Genomic DNA, 18971 nt, shown 5'->3' on the forward strand with positions numbered 1-18971 from the left:
TCCTCCTCTGGCGTTGGGTGATCCTGTTAATATAAAGCCGTGGTGATAATGCTGCAAACTCACGGACAAGAAAAGAAAACTAAAACCTTTACTTCTGAAGTATCTCTTTGACGATGAAATGTCTGACACTGGGTCTAGAGATAGTACATGTTTCAAATCATCTGTACTACGCCCCTAGCACGTGTCTCACTGTCACTGATATCTGCTTTTATCACGTGAGTATAGATTTTAAGAGTTTTAAAAAAAGACACAATATTTGGCACCTGTGTTGGTTGTACACTCGGACCCGACTAAGTCACCATCTGTCGTTTGGGTTTTTCCGATGAACCTGACCGCCAGCGCGATGTAATTACTCCAGTCTTTGGGCCTCACGCGGACTTTTTTAGCAAATATGGAATAATCCAGGCTGTTGGCAACAATGGTGCCTCCGTCGTTGTTTCCTGTGAATACTTTATTGATGCCTGTGTTTGGGTCCTAAAATATACGCCTTTAATTAGTTTATGCAATTGACGTATACAAGTATGTTCTGATATTGTTATGTCAGCAGCAGCGTTTAACGTCATCTATACTGCAAAGCGATTACATTTTTTGTTTCAAACACCAGAAATCGCACGAAGTTGATTTAGACCAACAGCAGTAAACTCCAGGAATGCAGTGCTTTACTGGTAAAGATATAGAATTCATGGGACAACATCTAGCAGTTTTTCATGCCGAATGAAGCAATTCTGATCACCATTGTATATAAAGCGGTACCTTGAAGTACTGCCAGTTGGACCCGTCCTCGGTGTACTCCAGCTCGTAGGTCCGAACGTACCAGCTCGAAGAAGGTCTCCCACGGGTTTCCAGACCGTAGATGTACCTCGGATCATCGAAGTTGGCCTATAGAATGCATAACATATGGCAAAATGAAAAGTATTTGACTTGGCAACATTTCTTATTGTCTCTATAGTACTTTCATGTGTATTTTCTGTTTTATTGATATTTTGATAATTCTAAATCGTCCGTAGGGGATGTCAGATACAAGATTGAAAAGCCTTATATTCAGTAGCTATCGCTCATCTGTTTATGTATTGCTGCATGGGTCGCCAATATCATCAATAAAAAAGCGCATTGTGTCCATATCTGCATAATGTATATGTAGCAAACATTACATAAGGCGACCATTATTGCTTCATAATGAATGGCAAGAACAGGTATGTAGAACATACTTATAGTAGTTATCTATTCTAATGACCATATGCATCATCGGTGAAAGAGCGTTTATAACACTAAAAATGTAACAGAAGTTCATTATCAGTCGACAAACATTATCCGTTGGCCAACCCGTTTGGTGTATACATGTATAACGTCATCAAACGCAGACCACAGTGTCAGTCATGAATTACCTGTAGGTACTGATTAACATCATTATAGCGGGGACGCCAGTATTCGTTGGTGTTACCAGAAGCATGTAGGTTGCCATCGTTGTAGTTATTCGAAGATGAAGAATATCCACTTCCACTCATACTGCTTGGTGGTAGAGATGCAGAGCCAACATCTCCTGAAAAAGACACAGTGCAAAAATTGCACCCACGTCTGGTGTTGTAGCAGATGAGATCCCGGCACATATTTTGTTTATGACAGCAAGTGTGCATAGATTGCCACTACAAAGAGAAAGAAAGTCCATTTAGGACCTCTGTTTCATATTACACTCGTTGGGAAGTTTCATGTGTCAATGTCTGTAAGTTATTCGTGCGTAGTGGGTATTGTTCCTGTCTAATTCGGGGAAATGTGTGTGAAGTCTCATTACTTCAAGGCTAAACTCAACTCCCTTGCGATCATGCTTGAACAGTTGAGTCTTTAGCGTCAACGTTTGGCCATCAATGGTGGTCGCTTTCAATCACAGTGTAGACAAATTTGATTTACATAAAAACCGACATCAAAACAATTGTGATAAATTGTGATCTGTCATAGATGAACAATATATACTTGGAATAAGTTTGTAAAATTGTTGTTTGGTGAAAATGCGCAATCCACAAATCTAATTTGAATGATCAAATGGAATTCATTAGAAAAAATTCAAAATAATTCTGCTGTCGAGTGCAAGTTTAAGTCAAGCTTTAGCCCTTTTACTTTCACATCCAAACACGTTGCAACTGCTTTCATTTTCACAGTCATCTCTGAGAGGAAGTTTGCCACTGTCCTGTGGTCTAAAGTTCGCCAACAATTTTGGGTCACCACAGAGACGCTATGTAGCCGGAGGGTTCTGTTTACCGACAGCATTGAAGGGGCCCTTGAAGTACACTCAAACTCATCCAACGAGTATGGGGCCGGTCCGCGTTCCAAAACAATATGTCAGTCAATCACATTCCTATAGTTACATGATAAAGGGTCAATATTTGGCCATGGTACAAAATTCCTCGATCAAAGAGACCGTGTGATATAAATGCCTTGTGTGATTTGATTAAAATTTTTCGTTATACCCCCCCCCCCCTACAGGCGAAAATCGATCGTACGACGAGTCTGCGAGGTCATGCCTCCTCGTAATTTAGAGCTCACAGACTCGTCGTCCGATCGATTTTCGCCTAATGTGAGGGGGGTATTAGGGCGCGGTCACATTCGTCGTGCAATCGTCGTACGATAGTTAACTTAGATAATTACGGCTTTTTTGACAGCCATGCATGTGTCTTGCAAAGTTTTGCTTTTTTGCTGCTCAAAACGTCAAAGACTGTATTAGATCCTTATCAGCGGTTATTTCTGTCACAGCCTACTTGGATGGACATTCTATTGCATCAAAATACGACGATCGCAAGACGTATGAGACCACACCCTTAACGGGGAATATATCCACTAACCAGACCGGTTTGTAACAGGTGGAAAACTTGTACAGCTGACGCTTCGTTTTAATCTAGCGCCAAATTATTAGTAGCTTACGTCATCGAACAAATGCTCACCGATGAAAATGCATTTTGATAAGAGTTTAATTTGAATCCCTTTATCGGTTAATTGTTTTCTTATTGACTTGACTGACACCTCTCTGGACTAAGTGATAATCCATATCTCATGCAAACATTAGATAAGGATTCAAACGGCCGACTGCTGAACCTTTATCATGTAGCCATGGTGATGAGCATGACTGACATAGGTTTGACATTCCTTGATTGGTAAAAGTGTACTTCAACCAGTCTGGTAAACATGAGCCCTCTCCTACACCACGTGAACGTCTCTGGGGGTGACTCAAACTCGCGAACGGACTTTAGACCAACAGGTGCCGCAAGGTTTACTTAAAGCTGATCAAATCAAATATGTCTTTAAAAGTGAAAGTAGAAGGTTTGGTGAAAACGGAACCTAATTCATATAATATATAGTTCTGGTTGATTAATAAAAGTCTCGGTAGACTTGAGGCTGAATTGTGATTATCAAACAACAGTTGTGTAAACAGTAGAATGGGGATATAAACGTCACTTCACGATCATGATTGAGTATTTACAGCATAGGCTCCGTTCTCAGGAAATGAAGGGCCAAGCTTTGACACTAACGCTACCCACCATGTCTGAGAATTAAAGATACTTACACTGGTCACTCAATCAATATAAGGACTGAGACTATTGCCTAATATCGATATCACTTACACATATTTCTTTTGCAAAACCATCTCAATTTAACTGACGAACCATTTACAAACAAAACATCGTGTATGATCTAAAACACAGGGTAATGTGGCTAAACTGTCTAGCAGTTTTAGATGTATTCATTCATCCACACATAATCTCTTTGTATACTTACAAATAAAGCTAACGCAGTTTGTTTGTTTTTGTTGCATCTATCCCCTATTCATCTAATTCTGTGCACACATGGTCACCCCACAAACTAACTAAACATCGCTCAGCTGCAGAGCTCCCCACGGAAAAAAAAACTTCTACACTTCTCCCTGCCTGAAACGAGCCGTTCTAGTAATCTAAATCCGATCATATCATTGGGTCAATTTTTATGGCTACGCAAAACCTTAGGTCTTGCAAAAAAAGACGTGTCACGTGGCCAATAACGTTGCTGGGGGGGAGGTAAAGTACAGTGGCCAGTAACGCTGCTGGGGGCAGGTAAAGTACAAAGGTGCCAGACTCAGCAAAAGGTGGACTTTTTAAGACGCGTTGTGTCCTAAGTCAATTAGCAGACGAACGGGGGTTGTTTGGTGTCTAGTGCAAATATTGAGTCACGTATCTGCCAACAGTAATGGATTGGTGGCAGACTTATAGCAGTGGAGCAAACAACTGCGATGGAAAACTTCGATGCTTGACCAAACTGGATGTTAATCATTGGTCAAGGCAAGGTACTTAGCCTTGGCCAGACGTTCGGGCATATTTCACACCCAGATAACCAGAACACCTGCAACTAAAGTAGACCTACACCTAAACTTAAACTTGAACGATTTACCACTTTTTAGTACTATGATACATACGAATTTTACGAAGTTATATTTGAAAAGATAGGAATTTACCTGGGTTTCCTCCAACTGTGAGGATGTCTCCAGCATATGACGGAGAGGAGGGGGTACTGATGCTGACCCGGCCGCCGCCGCCACCCCCTCCCGTCCCTCTGCCCTGGCCTCCAGTGGCCGTGATGTCGGCGTTCCCGTTCAACCTTGAGGTTGCAGACAGGTACACCGACCCTCCACTGCCGCCGCCGCCATTACCACCTGTGGCATCCTGGCCGTTTGCCGATATAGGTCCATTGACGTTGACTGTGGAAAAATGACACTCAGCAATATCAGACACGAGAAAAGATATAAAAATAAAACAGCAAGAGCCTCAAATGCACCTAATCACTGAATCGAAAACAATCGTCTGCATTCCATAGCTTTACATTGTGTTTTTATAACAAATAAAATGTTAACACGATGTAACTTTATGGGCTTCAGACGACTGTTTTTGATCTGGTGATTAAGAAAAAATTCTTATAAAGTGCGTTCTATATAATCAACAACCTTTCAACATATCATCAAAAGCAGATGCATATGCCAACTTGAAGGGAGAAACATTATATATATTAACATATATATAGTCTTGTGTTTCAATATTTAAGCTAAGTGATCCCCATTTTCTGCTGTACGTTTATCACAGAAAACCTGTATATGAAAAGACTACTGACTTGTGTGGGCGGTGATGTGCACGGCTCCTCCGCCGGCTCCCCCCTGCCCACCGCCGCCGCCGCTCCCGGGCAGGACGGGCTCGGTGGCGCTGCCGTACGCCTGGGACTGGGCGGCCGTCAGGAAGGAGCCACTGGCATGTCCGCCTCTACCACCATGGCCACCTGAAAAATTACGGTGTAACACAGTATAGTGTAGTATAGTAAGGTGCTGTATGGTATAGTATAACATGATATTGCACGTAATATGGGGACCGTCGACTAAAAAATGAGTAGACCGTCGAGTGATGCATGGGTAATGTAAGGTGGTGAAACCTGATTATAGTGTTGCCATGTAATCAGTAACGTTAATTGTAAAGGAAAATAAACTGACGCGTAGTATTCTTGTAAAAACAATCTTGACTGAACGAAAGTCACTTCTATACGACATAGTTGCTCGCTTTTGGCCCCAGTTTAGTAGGACTAACAATGCTTGTAGTTTGTATCAGAGGGACACATGGATCGAAAACGAATGGAAGGAATGGAAAATTTTGTGGCACACGGCCGTCACATGTATGGTGTCATTTTGAGTTACCATTCACTACAATGCCTTTGAAATCTTAAAAGATCAGAAGAAAACTGTCGACCAATATAAGTACTTTTGTATTGTCTGGACTAATGTTATTTCGGCTTTTTTTGTAGGTCAGTCATGTGGAAAAGGTTTTGTTTGAAACCCATGATGGGATCTGGGTCACGAAAACACGATTCTTCCATAACACTAGATGGTTGACTGAGATCAAGAGACTTGATGTGTGTTTATTTCCTTTTTCTACACGTACTGGTTCCACTTGTTAAATGTCGACAGCCTTGTAGTTACACAGTCATGAATGTTTTTTTCACCCCTGAAAGGACAGTCACAACAAGAGATCCTGCTTATACTCTTTGTCCTTTTCGGAAAATGCTGAAAATTAGCGCTGATTGGGTGTCAGTCTGTTCTGTCTGCACATCTACGTAATCTACCGCGTAAGAAAAAACAACCAAGTCTAAGAAACGCTTTCTGGGTTATTTTTCTTCACAATGACAGTGTAATGGGCTTGACGGTGTACTTATGAAACTATATCTAGTGCAAGAGAACAAACGGTTTACTTTTACTTTCACTTTGTGCCTCCCTGGATTTTAAAATCCATTCAGTCATCTAGCCATCTACATGTAGTATCAGTATCTCATGTATGAATCGCTATAATATGTATATGTATAATATGTATAAAGCTCTACCTGTAAGATACTGCTCTGTGCAATAACATGGATGGCAGTTGCCAGTCTAAAGAAACGTATCAACTACTTGTTCAGTCAAAATGACACCGAGGATGGCTCACGCAAACATGTATGCAACTACTTATCTAATTACTTATTTATTCATCTATTTACTATTTGAATGTTTGAGAGTCTTTCTATTATTATTGTTTTTATTGTTTTAAATATTTGCACAAGTGGTGGCGCTAAAATAATTTGAGTACAACTTCATCGAGTCCAACAAGAAAATGATATTCAAATTCCTCGCATGTAAGAAGCCACTTCTTTCCTGCTAATCATTAAAAAATTTCCCTGTGTGAAGATACTTACTTATTTATCCTCTTATCCGATCCTCTTATACTTACGTACTTACTTTAATATCCTCCTTGTGTGTAACATACATTCGCATAATTCCAACATGTGCCATTATACTGCCACCTCAAAAAACGTTGTTATAGGGGCCTTCTCAAGATCGTCTTCAACACCTAAATATCTTGAATTGTATTACATTTAGAATATTTAACATTCGGTGTTCAAGACAATCTTGGGAAGACCTCTATACTAACGTTTTTTGAGGTGGCGGTATTATGGCACCTGGTAGAATTTTGTCCAAAAAGACCTTGTCTCGGGGATCAGGGCAATGTCAAAGGCCACGAGCTATTTTGAAATTGTCACATATTGTGGAATAGTGACGGGGTCACAACAAAGAACAACTGCGACTCGGTACACTTGCGCCACTAATCAAAAACAAATACATCCTCGCACTCTACTATTTGCGAGGACTGGCCGCTACTTCAAGTTAGGAAGGCTCGACCAGTCTGGCTCGACCAGATAGAATGTTGAATTTTTAGGAAGAAATTTGATGCGCTGAGTTTAGTTGTGTTGTGTTGGAACAAAGTTTTAAATCTGTCTTATATTTACTACCAACACAGATCATGCAAATTTAGGAAGCAGTTGACCCGTAGAAACGTGTGTACTAGGTAGTACGGTATACCGCCAACACACCGTCTTTCATGGTTCACCCCTTCAATAGATAACAAAGTTACGTGCTGACTGGTGTGTATTTTCAGCTTACTTGTTTACAATCACAGTAGTCTATGCTGAGGTCACCAAACACCTTGTGCTGACCGCATGATACTATAACTGGGAAAGCACAACATTCTGTCTATTGGTAGTATTGCACTACAAGACGTGTATTGTGAAAGCCACCAGTCCAACTGATTATCAAAACGCATGATTTGTACAAATCAGTCGATCAAACAGGTCTGAACTGGAAAGGTTGTTGACACTGTTTCACCTGAGTGCCTTCTGAGTTACATGCATGTTCAAGCGCGAGCACCACAGCATACCCCACTCTTTAACAACTTGGTTTAGGGTTTCCCCTCACCGGAAACGCTCAGTCGGCGTTCAAGACTAGGAAATGTAAATCGTTTCAGTGGCCGGTCGACTGATGTAAGCTGATGTAAGGTTTCGTATTTTGTTGTCACGTCAGACCTTCTGTCTCAAGAGCAAGTTATTACAAATCCCAGACGAAGTCACACCAAGATGACCAAAAAAGCGGGGACATCCCTTGGCGAACAGAGGAACAGGTTGTAGACACTGCTTCACACTTCGAGCGATATTGCGTACGGACATCCGATACAAAGCGTTTCCTTGTCAGAAGATCAACCCTACCCACCCAGCATACCAATGTCATTAAAAAACTTAAATGAGAAGGTCAACGTTCTTGAGTACGATCGCACCTGGAGGCGTTGTTGTCCACGTGGCTTGATAAGGAAATATGATTTTGTCGCTCTCATTTACATTTTTAAATATCTCTAGTGTTTAGATTAGCAAACCGATATGTATCTGTAAGCCAGTGTTCATTGAATCGTGATAAACTTTACATTAAATACCAGGCCAGCACCGATGCTCTTTCCAGGTGATTTAACATCGCATCACTCCAGCTATGAGGTACAAGATCTTTTACCTCGTCACCAGGGCAACACCCATAAACAAACGACAGGAGCAGTCGCCCAAGCGTTAAGAGGAAGGGGAGGTCACGTAGCGCATATATTTGCGATCTCGTTGGCATAATTGCAACAGATCTTGCGCAACAACACAACGTGTATAATCGGCGAACTGTGGTCTTCAATAGACACTTCGAGTGCCTGTAAGTGAGGGAAGGTACGGCTGGGGTAATAAGTACCCAAACAACCCAACCAAGAAACATGCATGAATGTTACGTGTGCGGGTGCTGATGACAGGGCAATAATCTAGAGATTGTCAGCGATGAAATCTGAGAATGGAAATTAAAACAATTCAATTTGGATAATTAATGATGTTGTAAGCTAAGCTTATAAGCTACAGACACCGCTGTGATTTGGCAGTGAAGTTGAGTTCAAGGTCACTGTGCCACTCGGCGGGGACATTTCCTGGCAGACAGACATGACTGGTATCACGTTCTCCACAGATTAAGGAACGATCATGGCCGTAGCACAATCATCATCATACAACTGACACTTATAATTCATAGTAGAGCTATACAGTTAAATGCTGTACCAGAATATGTCTACAAATGACTTGATGGTTGTGCTTTCTAAGGTCAATGAACAGGTGGTTGATTAAGCTTCGAGAACTTCGAGGGGAATCGGATACACGTGTTGTTTTATGCACGAACTAAACTACTAGAATAACGCTGTCGTGACCGAACGTAACCCCATAACATGTTGACGTCACATCCCTGTGTGCTACAGGAAGACATCGGGATCGCGATAAAGACAAATTAGAAGAAGAAAATCTCTGGGCACATACATACACTTTGTGCGAAAGAGTGCGAACATTTGATCACGTCGACCGATGATGATGATGATGACACACACTTTATTTTCATAAAGCTGCGAATAAGGTTTGTAATCAATATTTAAACCATGTCGTTTACCTATAGCTAATTACATCCTTTCTTGACATGCCCTAATACGTAACAGTACCATGTTTGTGTCAAATATATCACAAAGCTAGACCCGTGTAACCTGTCGAAAGAAAAGGGTTGAATAGTGGCTAACGCCTGTCAAGTTATGTAGCTAGTGAGCTATCTAACAAACGCCATGAGATAGCTGGCAATGCGCCCATGGAGATGGGTCGTGTTTCTTTGTGATGCAGAATAAGCTTATGTTCAAGCAGATGTTGAAATGGAAGTTTGAAACTTTTTTGACTACCAAAAAAAATAATCCTCAACCCAACATCTGCTTGGATATCTCCACGTCTCCACGTCTTGGTCCTCAAAGTTGAGATTTCTCTGATTTCTAGCTCCTTATTTAGTACAAGAGTGCTTAAGCAATACTAACCTGTGAATTTTAGTGCACTTAAACATGAGATTAACGTGACCTCGCTCGACCTTTCAATTATTTCACTGCAACGTCAAGTTGAAGATGTTTTAAAGTGTCAGAGCCACATTTGAATGTGTTCAAGTCAAGAGTTTCTTTTGAGTCAACATTGACGTGTTCCTAAGAAAACCCAAGTTAACTTTTTACATCTTCGTTGGTTATCACTGATAACTTCAGTTTTCAACGTCGTTGGCTGTCATCTAGTCTTTGAATTCAATGTCGACGGTCAAGTTTTCAAAATCTGGGCCTGTATACAGTAAACAAGTATTGCTAAGAACATGGTGGACCGACTCGTGGGAAAACATGAACTTGGCATAACTGTTCTCCTGGAACAAACTGTGCTGGTATTTGTCTTGTTGTTATCACTTTACAAGTGTATAGCCTTGATAACAATTATTGGGAACTAATTCCATCTGACATTGTGTACGAAATATTCCGACATGTATAACATTTTGTTATTACATCACTTCCTGTATGTGGTGCCCAGTAGCATATACTAAGTATTACATATAATTGCATTACACTTGTAATTTGCATATATAGTTGTGATAGACCTCATGAAAGTCGCTTTGCTTTTGTTGTATCAATAATGATACCTGTATAAGACAGCTTTATGAATTTGATTGGTGTTCACAATTGTACCCTTACAGATAGAATAGAAATATAAAATAAACATTCGCCACATTTCTATTTGTACATTTGGAAGATTGTATGATCATGAGTCAGTACAGACCTCCCGAAGTAGCGACCCCCGCTCCCGGTCCGGAGTCGTGGATGTACCCCTGCCCGTCACTACTGATCCGTCCCGTTGATCTGACATCCAAGGTGTTGGTGACGGTGATTCTCACAATACTTGGTTCCGTTGTTTCCAACACCAGTGTACCGTAAACGGTAAGGCTCAACAAGCTGTAGTTGCCAGGGGACAGGGTGCATGTTTCTCCCGCCTGGATGTTGACTGCAGCCCCTGGACTCCCAGCGGTGGGACAGGCCGAATAGGCCCGCCCCGCAAAACAACTCAAGACGAGGAGAATCAACAGCATTCTTCCTACTCCGTACCCTATGGCATTGTGTGTCCTGTTAAGGTCTTCAGAAGTACCCAAAACTTTACGGCAAAGTCCGTGTTTACTCATGCAGCGCGGCACAGTACGCCAGCATGAGTTAAAAACTGTGGTCCTTCTGACAGAAGAACGGTCTACTTCCTCCTCAGACACAGGTTTGCGCCCGAGGGCTGAGTCCGCAAACTCCGTGTCAAGAAAAACGAGTATGATTTGTTGCCAACCTGTCTCCGAGACAATCTGTCACTGTAGTTTTACCTCGTTGCTGTCAAAAAGACGCCTGCTTCCATACACGTTTCTCAGACGTGTCCGTTTTGCTGACGTGCTAACAAGAACATAGTCACTTCCTGACAAACTAAGCTCAACTGTTCGTGTGCGTCCGAACGCGCATGGAACGGCTACACAACAAGTGGTTGAGTCCACCTGCGCAGTGTACAAGTCACCGCGTGGGCACTTTCTTTTAAGGGTCACATCGGAACTTTGAAGTATACACCACAGGGGTGGGTAGGTCTCTTCAAGCGGCCCAATAATACACATACCATATCCTGTGTTGATAAGTTCCATGTGCTGGGTTTAGCGTTAATGTTATGAATGTTTCATCATTCCTGAGTTTAAAAAACAACAACTGTGCAAATGAACAATTATTCGTATTGTGTCCCCCGAAAACAAAATGGGTAGGTCCTGCCGTATGCTAATGGGTCAAACATTGCACTCGTCAAATAAACTCGACGGTTTCGAAACTGTTTTCAGGAAACAGATAACACAAAGGACATGGAGCAAAGTTTACTTTGTCAAGAATCCATACACGAGAAGAAGCCTTCAAACTAACAATACTTCAAACCCAGAACATTCGCCGTGGCCATGTCAGATATGTCATGGTTCTGCTGATTGGCAGACCCTAAGGCGTTATTTAAAAGTTGTAGACTGATCATACTCGTCCTGGTAGAAAACCACCCTACTCTGACCAAAGGTCTTCTCAGAAAAGAACACGGAATGCAGGTAAGTAGCAGGACCAGTTGGTAGGTTGGGCAGACAGTTGAAAATAGCTGTGTCATGTGACGTGACCTCATTGACCACCAGAGACGTAAGATTTGTAGTACAATGCACTACCACCTTTGGACTTTTGCCAGATTTTGACGCTGGTATCAAATATCAGGGTGACCAAAAGCCTCATGATGCGGAACCGGGCCAGTGGAAAATGCAGACACAGACACACAAACGCACATATACTCATCACTCTAGCACACCTCCGTAGACGTAACACAAATGTGCACACTTTCATACTGCGCTGTGAAAGGTTCAGACCGATAAAGATTATTTACATTGAGTAAAAGAGAGGCGCCGGGAAAAACATCGTGTGACTGCTGCCAAATCTATTTCAGTGCGGCTAAATTTCCGGCATCCTAGGAAAATCCCGGGTCCCATCTGCCAACTCAAAAAAGATATGACTAATCATGATCCCGAGACATCTTGGAAACCTTCAATGTAAACGACAAAAATAAAAGTTTCACAACTTTAATAAGAGTCTTCAAAGAATTTTTATCCGTTTTCAAATAATGAAATCACTACAAGCGAAGTATATGTGAAGTTAGGACCGCCCCAATGAAATAGGCCTCCAACCCAAAAGTACTTATAACACCTCTTCCGAACTTCAATTGTCCTTGTCTAGAAATGTCAATGTACAGATTGCGATGTGGCTGGATTGCCGATTCTATAAAAAGAGATTGAAATCCCAATGGGAGTGCTAGAAAAGTGTAAAGGTAATAGTGTCAGCATTTCTACCAATTGTAACGTTATGCTTTCTGTTGCGTTGCTTGTTACATAAGTTTGGGCCCTCTGGCAACTTTCTTGGAATTGCAGGGCGCATTTTAGTTGCAGAATTTCAATCCGGATACGTAAGAAGGGATGAATGGATTTTAATGATTTAACTAACTAGTCCGACGTAGTGGTACGTAAACTTTGAATTTTAGTACTTATTTTGCATGATTAATCAGGAAAATTAACATCTCAATTGAATTGTGCCAGGTTACAGGAACTTCATACTCTGCACATATGTAATTTGTTTCGAGAGGATGTAAATGATGACCTTATTTGCATAATCAATTAGAAAACTGTATGATGATTTCGCGGTAGTAAATGATAAAACACATCCATTCTCCTGTTTATGTCAAAGCGACTTGCTTAGTTGGAATTGCAAAGAGAAGCTTGGTTGTGCCATCAAGATGCCCATTATCGTAATGATCTGGCCACAGACTATCAACTTCCAGCTAAACACGACGATGCAAACTGTTTTCTAGACAATTAGAGCATTCGAAATTTTCGTAGACTGTTTGGCCAAGGAGGTTCTTTTTCACCTCCTTGGTTTTCTTTTTCACCTCCTTGGTTTGGAAACCTGCGAACACATCAACAGCGCCCCTATCGGTATTGAAATAAAGTACACACAGCAGAGCCATATACACGCGTACGATTTCCATAACAAAGCAAATGTCATCATCAACGAAAAAAATATTAAAGATTCTAAAGATGGGATACCTTTGCAAAATACAAATCAGGCCACTGCGTGGTTTGATATGGCAAAGTAAAGAGAAAAGGTGAATTTCAAAATAAGCACCCACCGCAAGAGAAAAAAAAACAGGCTAATTTACATTTCGATGCCAATTCCACAGGTGACGTTGTCCTGCTCGCCCAGAATAACATCCCCACCTTGTCTCAGACAGAACAGCTAAGGGTGGGGTGGGGTTAGATTTGCTGTTAATCTGAGAGGCACAAGAATGGCAAGGAAACGGAGATATGAATTTTCGGTGAGTGTTTTGGGGCTCCATTGTTGGCTATCATAAGAGAATCATAATAGCCCACGATAAATCCCAGTTTCTTTGTTTGGGTGGGCACATCTTGCAGATGCCGTTATGTACTTTTTATTTCATACAAATGTATCTGTTTATATATACCATACATATGTACCAGAAATGCACGAAAATAAAAACTGTAACGTATAGACTCTTACAATGTCAATGGGGCCGGGGGTAAAGGATTAAATGTCTTCTTCTGAAACGTAGCACATAGAAGCCACAAGATGTCCACTAATTGCCCTATCATATTACAGAAAAAAGTTCTGCAGTTGAGTGTTTGTGTTTAGATCTCTTCTGGTATGACGTAATAAAAAAAGAATGAGTTATCGTTTATAATAATGAGGTAAAGGTAATAACAGGGTCTGCCTGAGCGTCTAGCACTGTTGTACTGTGGGGAGGGGGGGTGGCATGGTATCTCAGCGTGGAAGTGTCAATACTTTTGGTCCTCTCAAGGCCTAGTCAAGACTATACCCACCAAAGTATGAAATTTTATTATCATATCCATAAATAAGAATGATGACAGATACTTAACTACATATCCAGACCACTGTGCTCCTTTGTTCCCCAGCTGGAAGACGGGAGCCCAACAGGAACAGGGGTGCCCCCAGTCTTTCCTGAGTTGGACACGAGAACCAAGAAGCACTTGAAGGAAGTGGCCCTCAGCCTGGTTTATGCCTTTGCCGTGATGCTGGTGGCCTACCTACAGCGGGACTGGCTGAGTTTCTACCAGAGGGAGGCGGTGGAACAGTTGGTGGTCAGGCGACGCTCTCTTGCCGTTAAACCCTTCTCTTACGTAAGCTGAGCTGCTCTTCATTTTAGATTTCTCTCCATAAATTCCTCGTCTATCACAAGGGACTTAAGTTAGATAAAATAGATGTTGCTCATTCCTTATCCCTTCCACAGATCAAGACGTCATCTTCCTTCTGGACCTGGTCAGAGACTCATCTGATGGATGCTCTGTATGACGATGGGAACGAGAACGCCCTACAGAGCCACTCGTTCTATCAGGTGCAGTGGACGAAATTCAGACAAGAGCGAGTGTCACACGGTAAACTCATTCTCATTAATTGGAAGAACTCTACCTGTAAAATGTTAGTCAACCCTCATCCTGATTCTGCTGTTATTAATATGAATTGGTGACCGTATGTATGATCTATGAATATATGTTCTATAACTTTTTAGTTTAATTGGAATCTGACGAACTCATCTTTTTTATTTCCCTTCATCATTCCTTTATATGAACGTATAATTGACAGGGGAATTCATTGTGCTGTTTTGAATTGGGATTTTGAGAATGCACCATTAGCTTTCCATATATTTGTTTATAGATGTGCCTTTTACAATTCCCAATGACGTCCTCATGAGTACGATTGGTTACTGCAAGGAGCCGTTCAGTTCTCACAACAAAGACTGGCGGGACTACGGAGTCGGATGGACTCCTAAAATTGACACCGGCCAGAACGACACCGATCCCGAACTGTCAGCCTGGGTCCATAGGTCGGCGGAAGAGCTGCGAGGTCTGTCAGTATTCTGACTCTAATCTGATGTTTGCTCTAGATTGTGTTTATTGCCTCCATAAAAATTGCCTCCTTAAAGCAGACATTGCTATCGGTCTTTTTTGTTTGTTCTTTGTTCGTGTTCAGGGAAGTGAATGTTTTTATTTATCAGCCAAATGTTTTAATTAATTTTGTGTGGTATGTGCCCGAGGGTAGAGATGTAATGTGTGAAATGGACATGGTTTCGCTATGCCTTAACAAGGAATCTACAGCTCCAATTATCTATTGTCGATTTATTGTTATTTCATTGTCCATGGCTTTCTTTGTCATGGGGCTTTAGCTTACATCTTACATTTCACACGTAATCAATGCAGCTGTATATCCGTCAAAAGAGGTACTATTTTTGCATCTTCTTAATCTAGAGGCTTCGTTTCACGGAATACACGGAGTCTATCACGGCGGTGGTTACCAAGTGGAGCTGGGCAAGAACCGAACGAAGACCGTCGCTATCCTCCGTACTCTCCGAAACAACGACTGGATCGACGAAAAAACCCGAGCGGTGTTCGTGCAGCTGACCTTGTACAACCCGAATTCTAACCTGATGACGACGGTGCTGTTGTCGGTGGAGTTCAGCGTGATTGGAGCGGCCTTTCCTTCTTATGAAGTGCTGATCTTTCCGCCGTACTTTGGCATCGTAGACCTGCCCATCTCCTTCCTAGCGTCCGAGATCGTCCTGCTCCTGCTGTCTGGGTACTTCGTGTATGTTGAAGGTAAGGGTGTGGACATGACATATCGTTGTTGTTGATGATGATTTTGCCACATAATTCTACTGTCATGTATGCTCACTAGGAGGGTCGAACTTAATAGCCATTCAGTAAGATGTCTTCAGGTACTTTTTTAAAAACTTCTTTACAGGTTGGAGGATGTATAAGATGTCCTTCAAGTACTTCAAACAGTTCTGGCGCATTCTGGATTCTGTCATCATCGCACAAGCATTTGGCACCTTTGGGGTCTTCTTCTACACCCAGTACGTCGCCGACGTCATCTACCATCAGATGGATGCAGTAGACGAAGAAGGCGCATGGGGGAGCTTCGTCAACTACAGGAAAGTGGCGATTTGGTCTCAGACGTACACGTACATGCTGGGCATACTGATCTCCCTGACCACAATCAAACTTCTCCATCTGTTAGGCTCCATTGTTAACGGAGTCACATTCTTGTCGGCTACAATGATGGAAGCTGCCGCACCCTTGTCTGGATTCAGCGTCATTTTCCTTATATCTGTAGCAGCCTTTGCGCAAATGGTGTATCTCGTCGTGGGCAACCACCTCTTCACATACAGCACTTTCGTTGGCACCGTGCAAGAGATGTTGAACTGGATGCTGGGAGATTTCGACTACGATCAGGTGACCGACGTTTCCCCCATTCTCGGTCCAGTGATGGTGTTCCTGTTCAACATCTCTTTCCAGCTGTTCCTGATGATGGTGTTTGCCACGATTCTGTGCGAGGCCCTGGCCCTGATACGTGTGAAAGCAGAAGAAGAACCCAGAGATGATGACCTTCCTCCTACCCTCCAGACCATCGTCATGGAAGGGACCAAGTCGTTACGCATACGCTATCAGCAGGCGAAAGTAACCAGAAAGTGCAGGGATGTGGTTGTGTACGAGTTTGAGACCAAGAATGTTACTGGAATAGAACTGCTATGTTTTGAACAGTCCTTCGATGACCGCAATGGCTCTGATATGGCTTCTGGTTGACCGACAGCGCAGAAAACACGTCATATTTCCCGTTATAAATAGATATACGATTTAAAGTAGACAACTTGATGATATGCTCTTCAAAAACTTATGAGTGCTACATATAATGAAAATATGATATATTTCTGAGAAATACATAGTATTACATAATTATATAAGTCCTGATTGTACTCTGTTGAATATACACATGATTATACAAGTCTACTTTGAGTCGACCTGGTTAATTGTACACTCCGTTTTAATGTTTCCCAAGCACAACAGGGTGTCTACAGTACAGGGTGAGTTATTTCTTCCTCTTGATTTCCAGAACAGTTACGATTCAAATTAGCTTCTTCACAAACGCACCGACCAAAGCAATTTAAACAGACATGACCATAAATCAATTGCATTATCAATGGCTTACGTCAGATGACGTGGAAGGTTATTCTCGACCTAAAAGCAGTTGTTATCTGCATTTTCAAATGCCTTCTAGCGAATCCATGTTGAAACGCAGTGTTTTGTGCGCTGTCTCGTGACATGTAACAACCGCGCAGATGGGTCGCGACAACGTTACTGGACGGGTGAGCTTGAATCTTGAGTTTACAAATACATCGCTTCATCAGACCTATTACTCCAGATTACAATTATGGCTATTTTCTGCTGAGTTATGAAATTGACGGAAGCCGTTCATTGTTGAACATTGAACAAAATGTTGGTCGTGTAATGTAGACAATATTTGCTGGGCGTGTCGCTTTCTTGTTCCGACAGATATGATGAGAAAAATCTCAAAAGTATTCGCGACGATGGCGACGAACCTATATTCCCTTGTTATCAATATTGGGCCACAGCAAGTAAATTTTATGGATGACATCAGCGCGTGCATTAATTTTCGCCTGATTTCAGAAAAAAAACAAGAATTTTTTTCTTCTGCAGGGATGGTCAACATGACGATAAAGTACCAAAATGAGCAAATATGTTGTATTGTAGCCTAATAATTGTACTTGTAGAAGTGACACTTGCGAGGTACCCAGGGCTGTAGTTGTAGAAATGAAACTTATTGGATAGTTGTAAAAGTGACACCAATATGGAAGCCATGAGTGTGGTTACCAGCTTTGTTGGTGATGCCAGTCTACCACACTAGTGTCACTTTTACCACACCAGTACATGTCTTGAATACAGGAATGAATGCCTTGTTGGCTCTGATACCATGTTTTGTCCCTTTAATTCTTGTTACAACATTCCTCACAACTTTATGGTGCCTATTTTTTTAAATGTAGCCATCTTGTTTTTTTTCACCCATCTTGTTTTTTTTTTTTTCGCCCTATCGCACTATTTTTGCAGTCTGCAGAGGATGTCATCCATAAAATTTACTTGGTGTGGCCTTGTGTACGGGAAGTGGATTTGTCTTCGTAGCTTGTGGAGAGAAGTATGTTAGATGTTTGTAACATGCCATTTAACTGCGTTTTATTCTTGCTGACCAAGCTTTGCTTTAAATTTACCTTTTCTTTGTTCACGGCATCACTTACTTCGTCGTGTTTTTGTTTTTCAAAAGGGCCACCAAACATATGACGTAATACTGTAAGGAAGGACTCTCAGTATGAAAAAGTACATTTTTGCCCAATTTTGCTACAGTGTTCCATAGGTAGTTTGATTAAGTATGTCAATAAAGGATGGTGTGCTAAGTTCAATGTTTTTTTGTTGCAAACGAAATAATAAGTTGGGTGTTCTGTTTCTTCAGTATACTACCTCGGTGCCCTGTATTACGCACGACGGTGTCAGTATCCTTTCACGAATTCCAGCCGAGCGACCGCAGTCAGAAGGCGGCACCAGACAATCAACTGTTTGTGACTCCCATTATCGCGCCTCGGAACTCCTTTAATCACCCTTTTCACCCCTCTACAGCAGTCCTTGTGAAACTTTATCTAGACATACTTTATCACGGAAAAGCTTATTGTTGCGAGTCCTCCCGTAGCGTGCCATTAAGGAAGGCTTGTTTGAGTAAGACGGTAGCGTGTATGTACCGCTATTGGGACTATTTCGTGCGTGTAGAGTGCAAGTCGGCCGGTTGAGAAAGGTG

The 18971-nt window shown here is 41.8% G+C and overlaps 2 protein-coding genes across 2 annotated transcripts in view; one reads left to right on the top strand and one right to left on the bottom strand.

Annotated features, from left to right (window-relative positions):
• LOC118409063 overlaps nt 1–11231 on the bottom strand; it is a 129115-nt gene extending 117884 nt beyond the window's left edge. The window contains exons 1-6 of the mRNA XM_035809934.1: nt 10492–11231; nt 5125–5286; nt 4475–4717; nt 1386–1540; nt 754–879; nt 264–474 (exon numbers count right to left, since the gene is read on the bottom strand). Coding sequence (XP_035665827.1) covers nt 264–474; nt 754–879; nt 1386–1540; nt 4475–4717; nt 5125–5286; nt 10492–10888 — 1294 coding nt within the window. The 5' untranslated portion in view covers nt 10889–11231. The remainder of the gene's footprint in view (nt 1–263; nt 475–753; nt 880–1385; nt 1541–4474; nt 4718–5124; nt 5287–10491) is intronic.
• Nucleotides 11232–13450: 2219 nt separating this feature from the next.
• Nucleotides 13451–17117, top strand: LOC118410431 (polycystin-2-like). The gene is made up of 6 exons (XM_035812152.1): nt 13451–13614; nt 14231–14455; nt 14566–14710; nt 14991–15179; nt 15581–15928; nt 16074–17117. The coding sequence occupies exons 1-6, from the start codon at nt 13585–13587 to the stop codon at nt 16913–16915; spliced, it is 1779 nt and encodes a 592-aa protein (XP_035668045.1). The 5' UTR covers nt 13451–13584; the 3' UTR covers nt 16916–17117.
• The last annotated feature ends 1854 nt before the right edge of the window (nt 17118–18971 follow it).

The sequence above is a fragment of the Branchiostoma floridae genome, chromosome 2 (genome assembly GCF_000003815.2).
Source record: "Branchiostoma floridae strain S238N-H82 chromosome 2, Bfl_VNyyK, whole genome shotgun sequence".
Lineage (NCBI taxonomy): Eukaryota > Metazoa > Chordata > Leptocardii > Amphioxiformes > Branchiostomatidae > Branchiostoma > Branchiostoma floridae.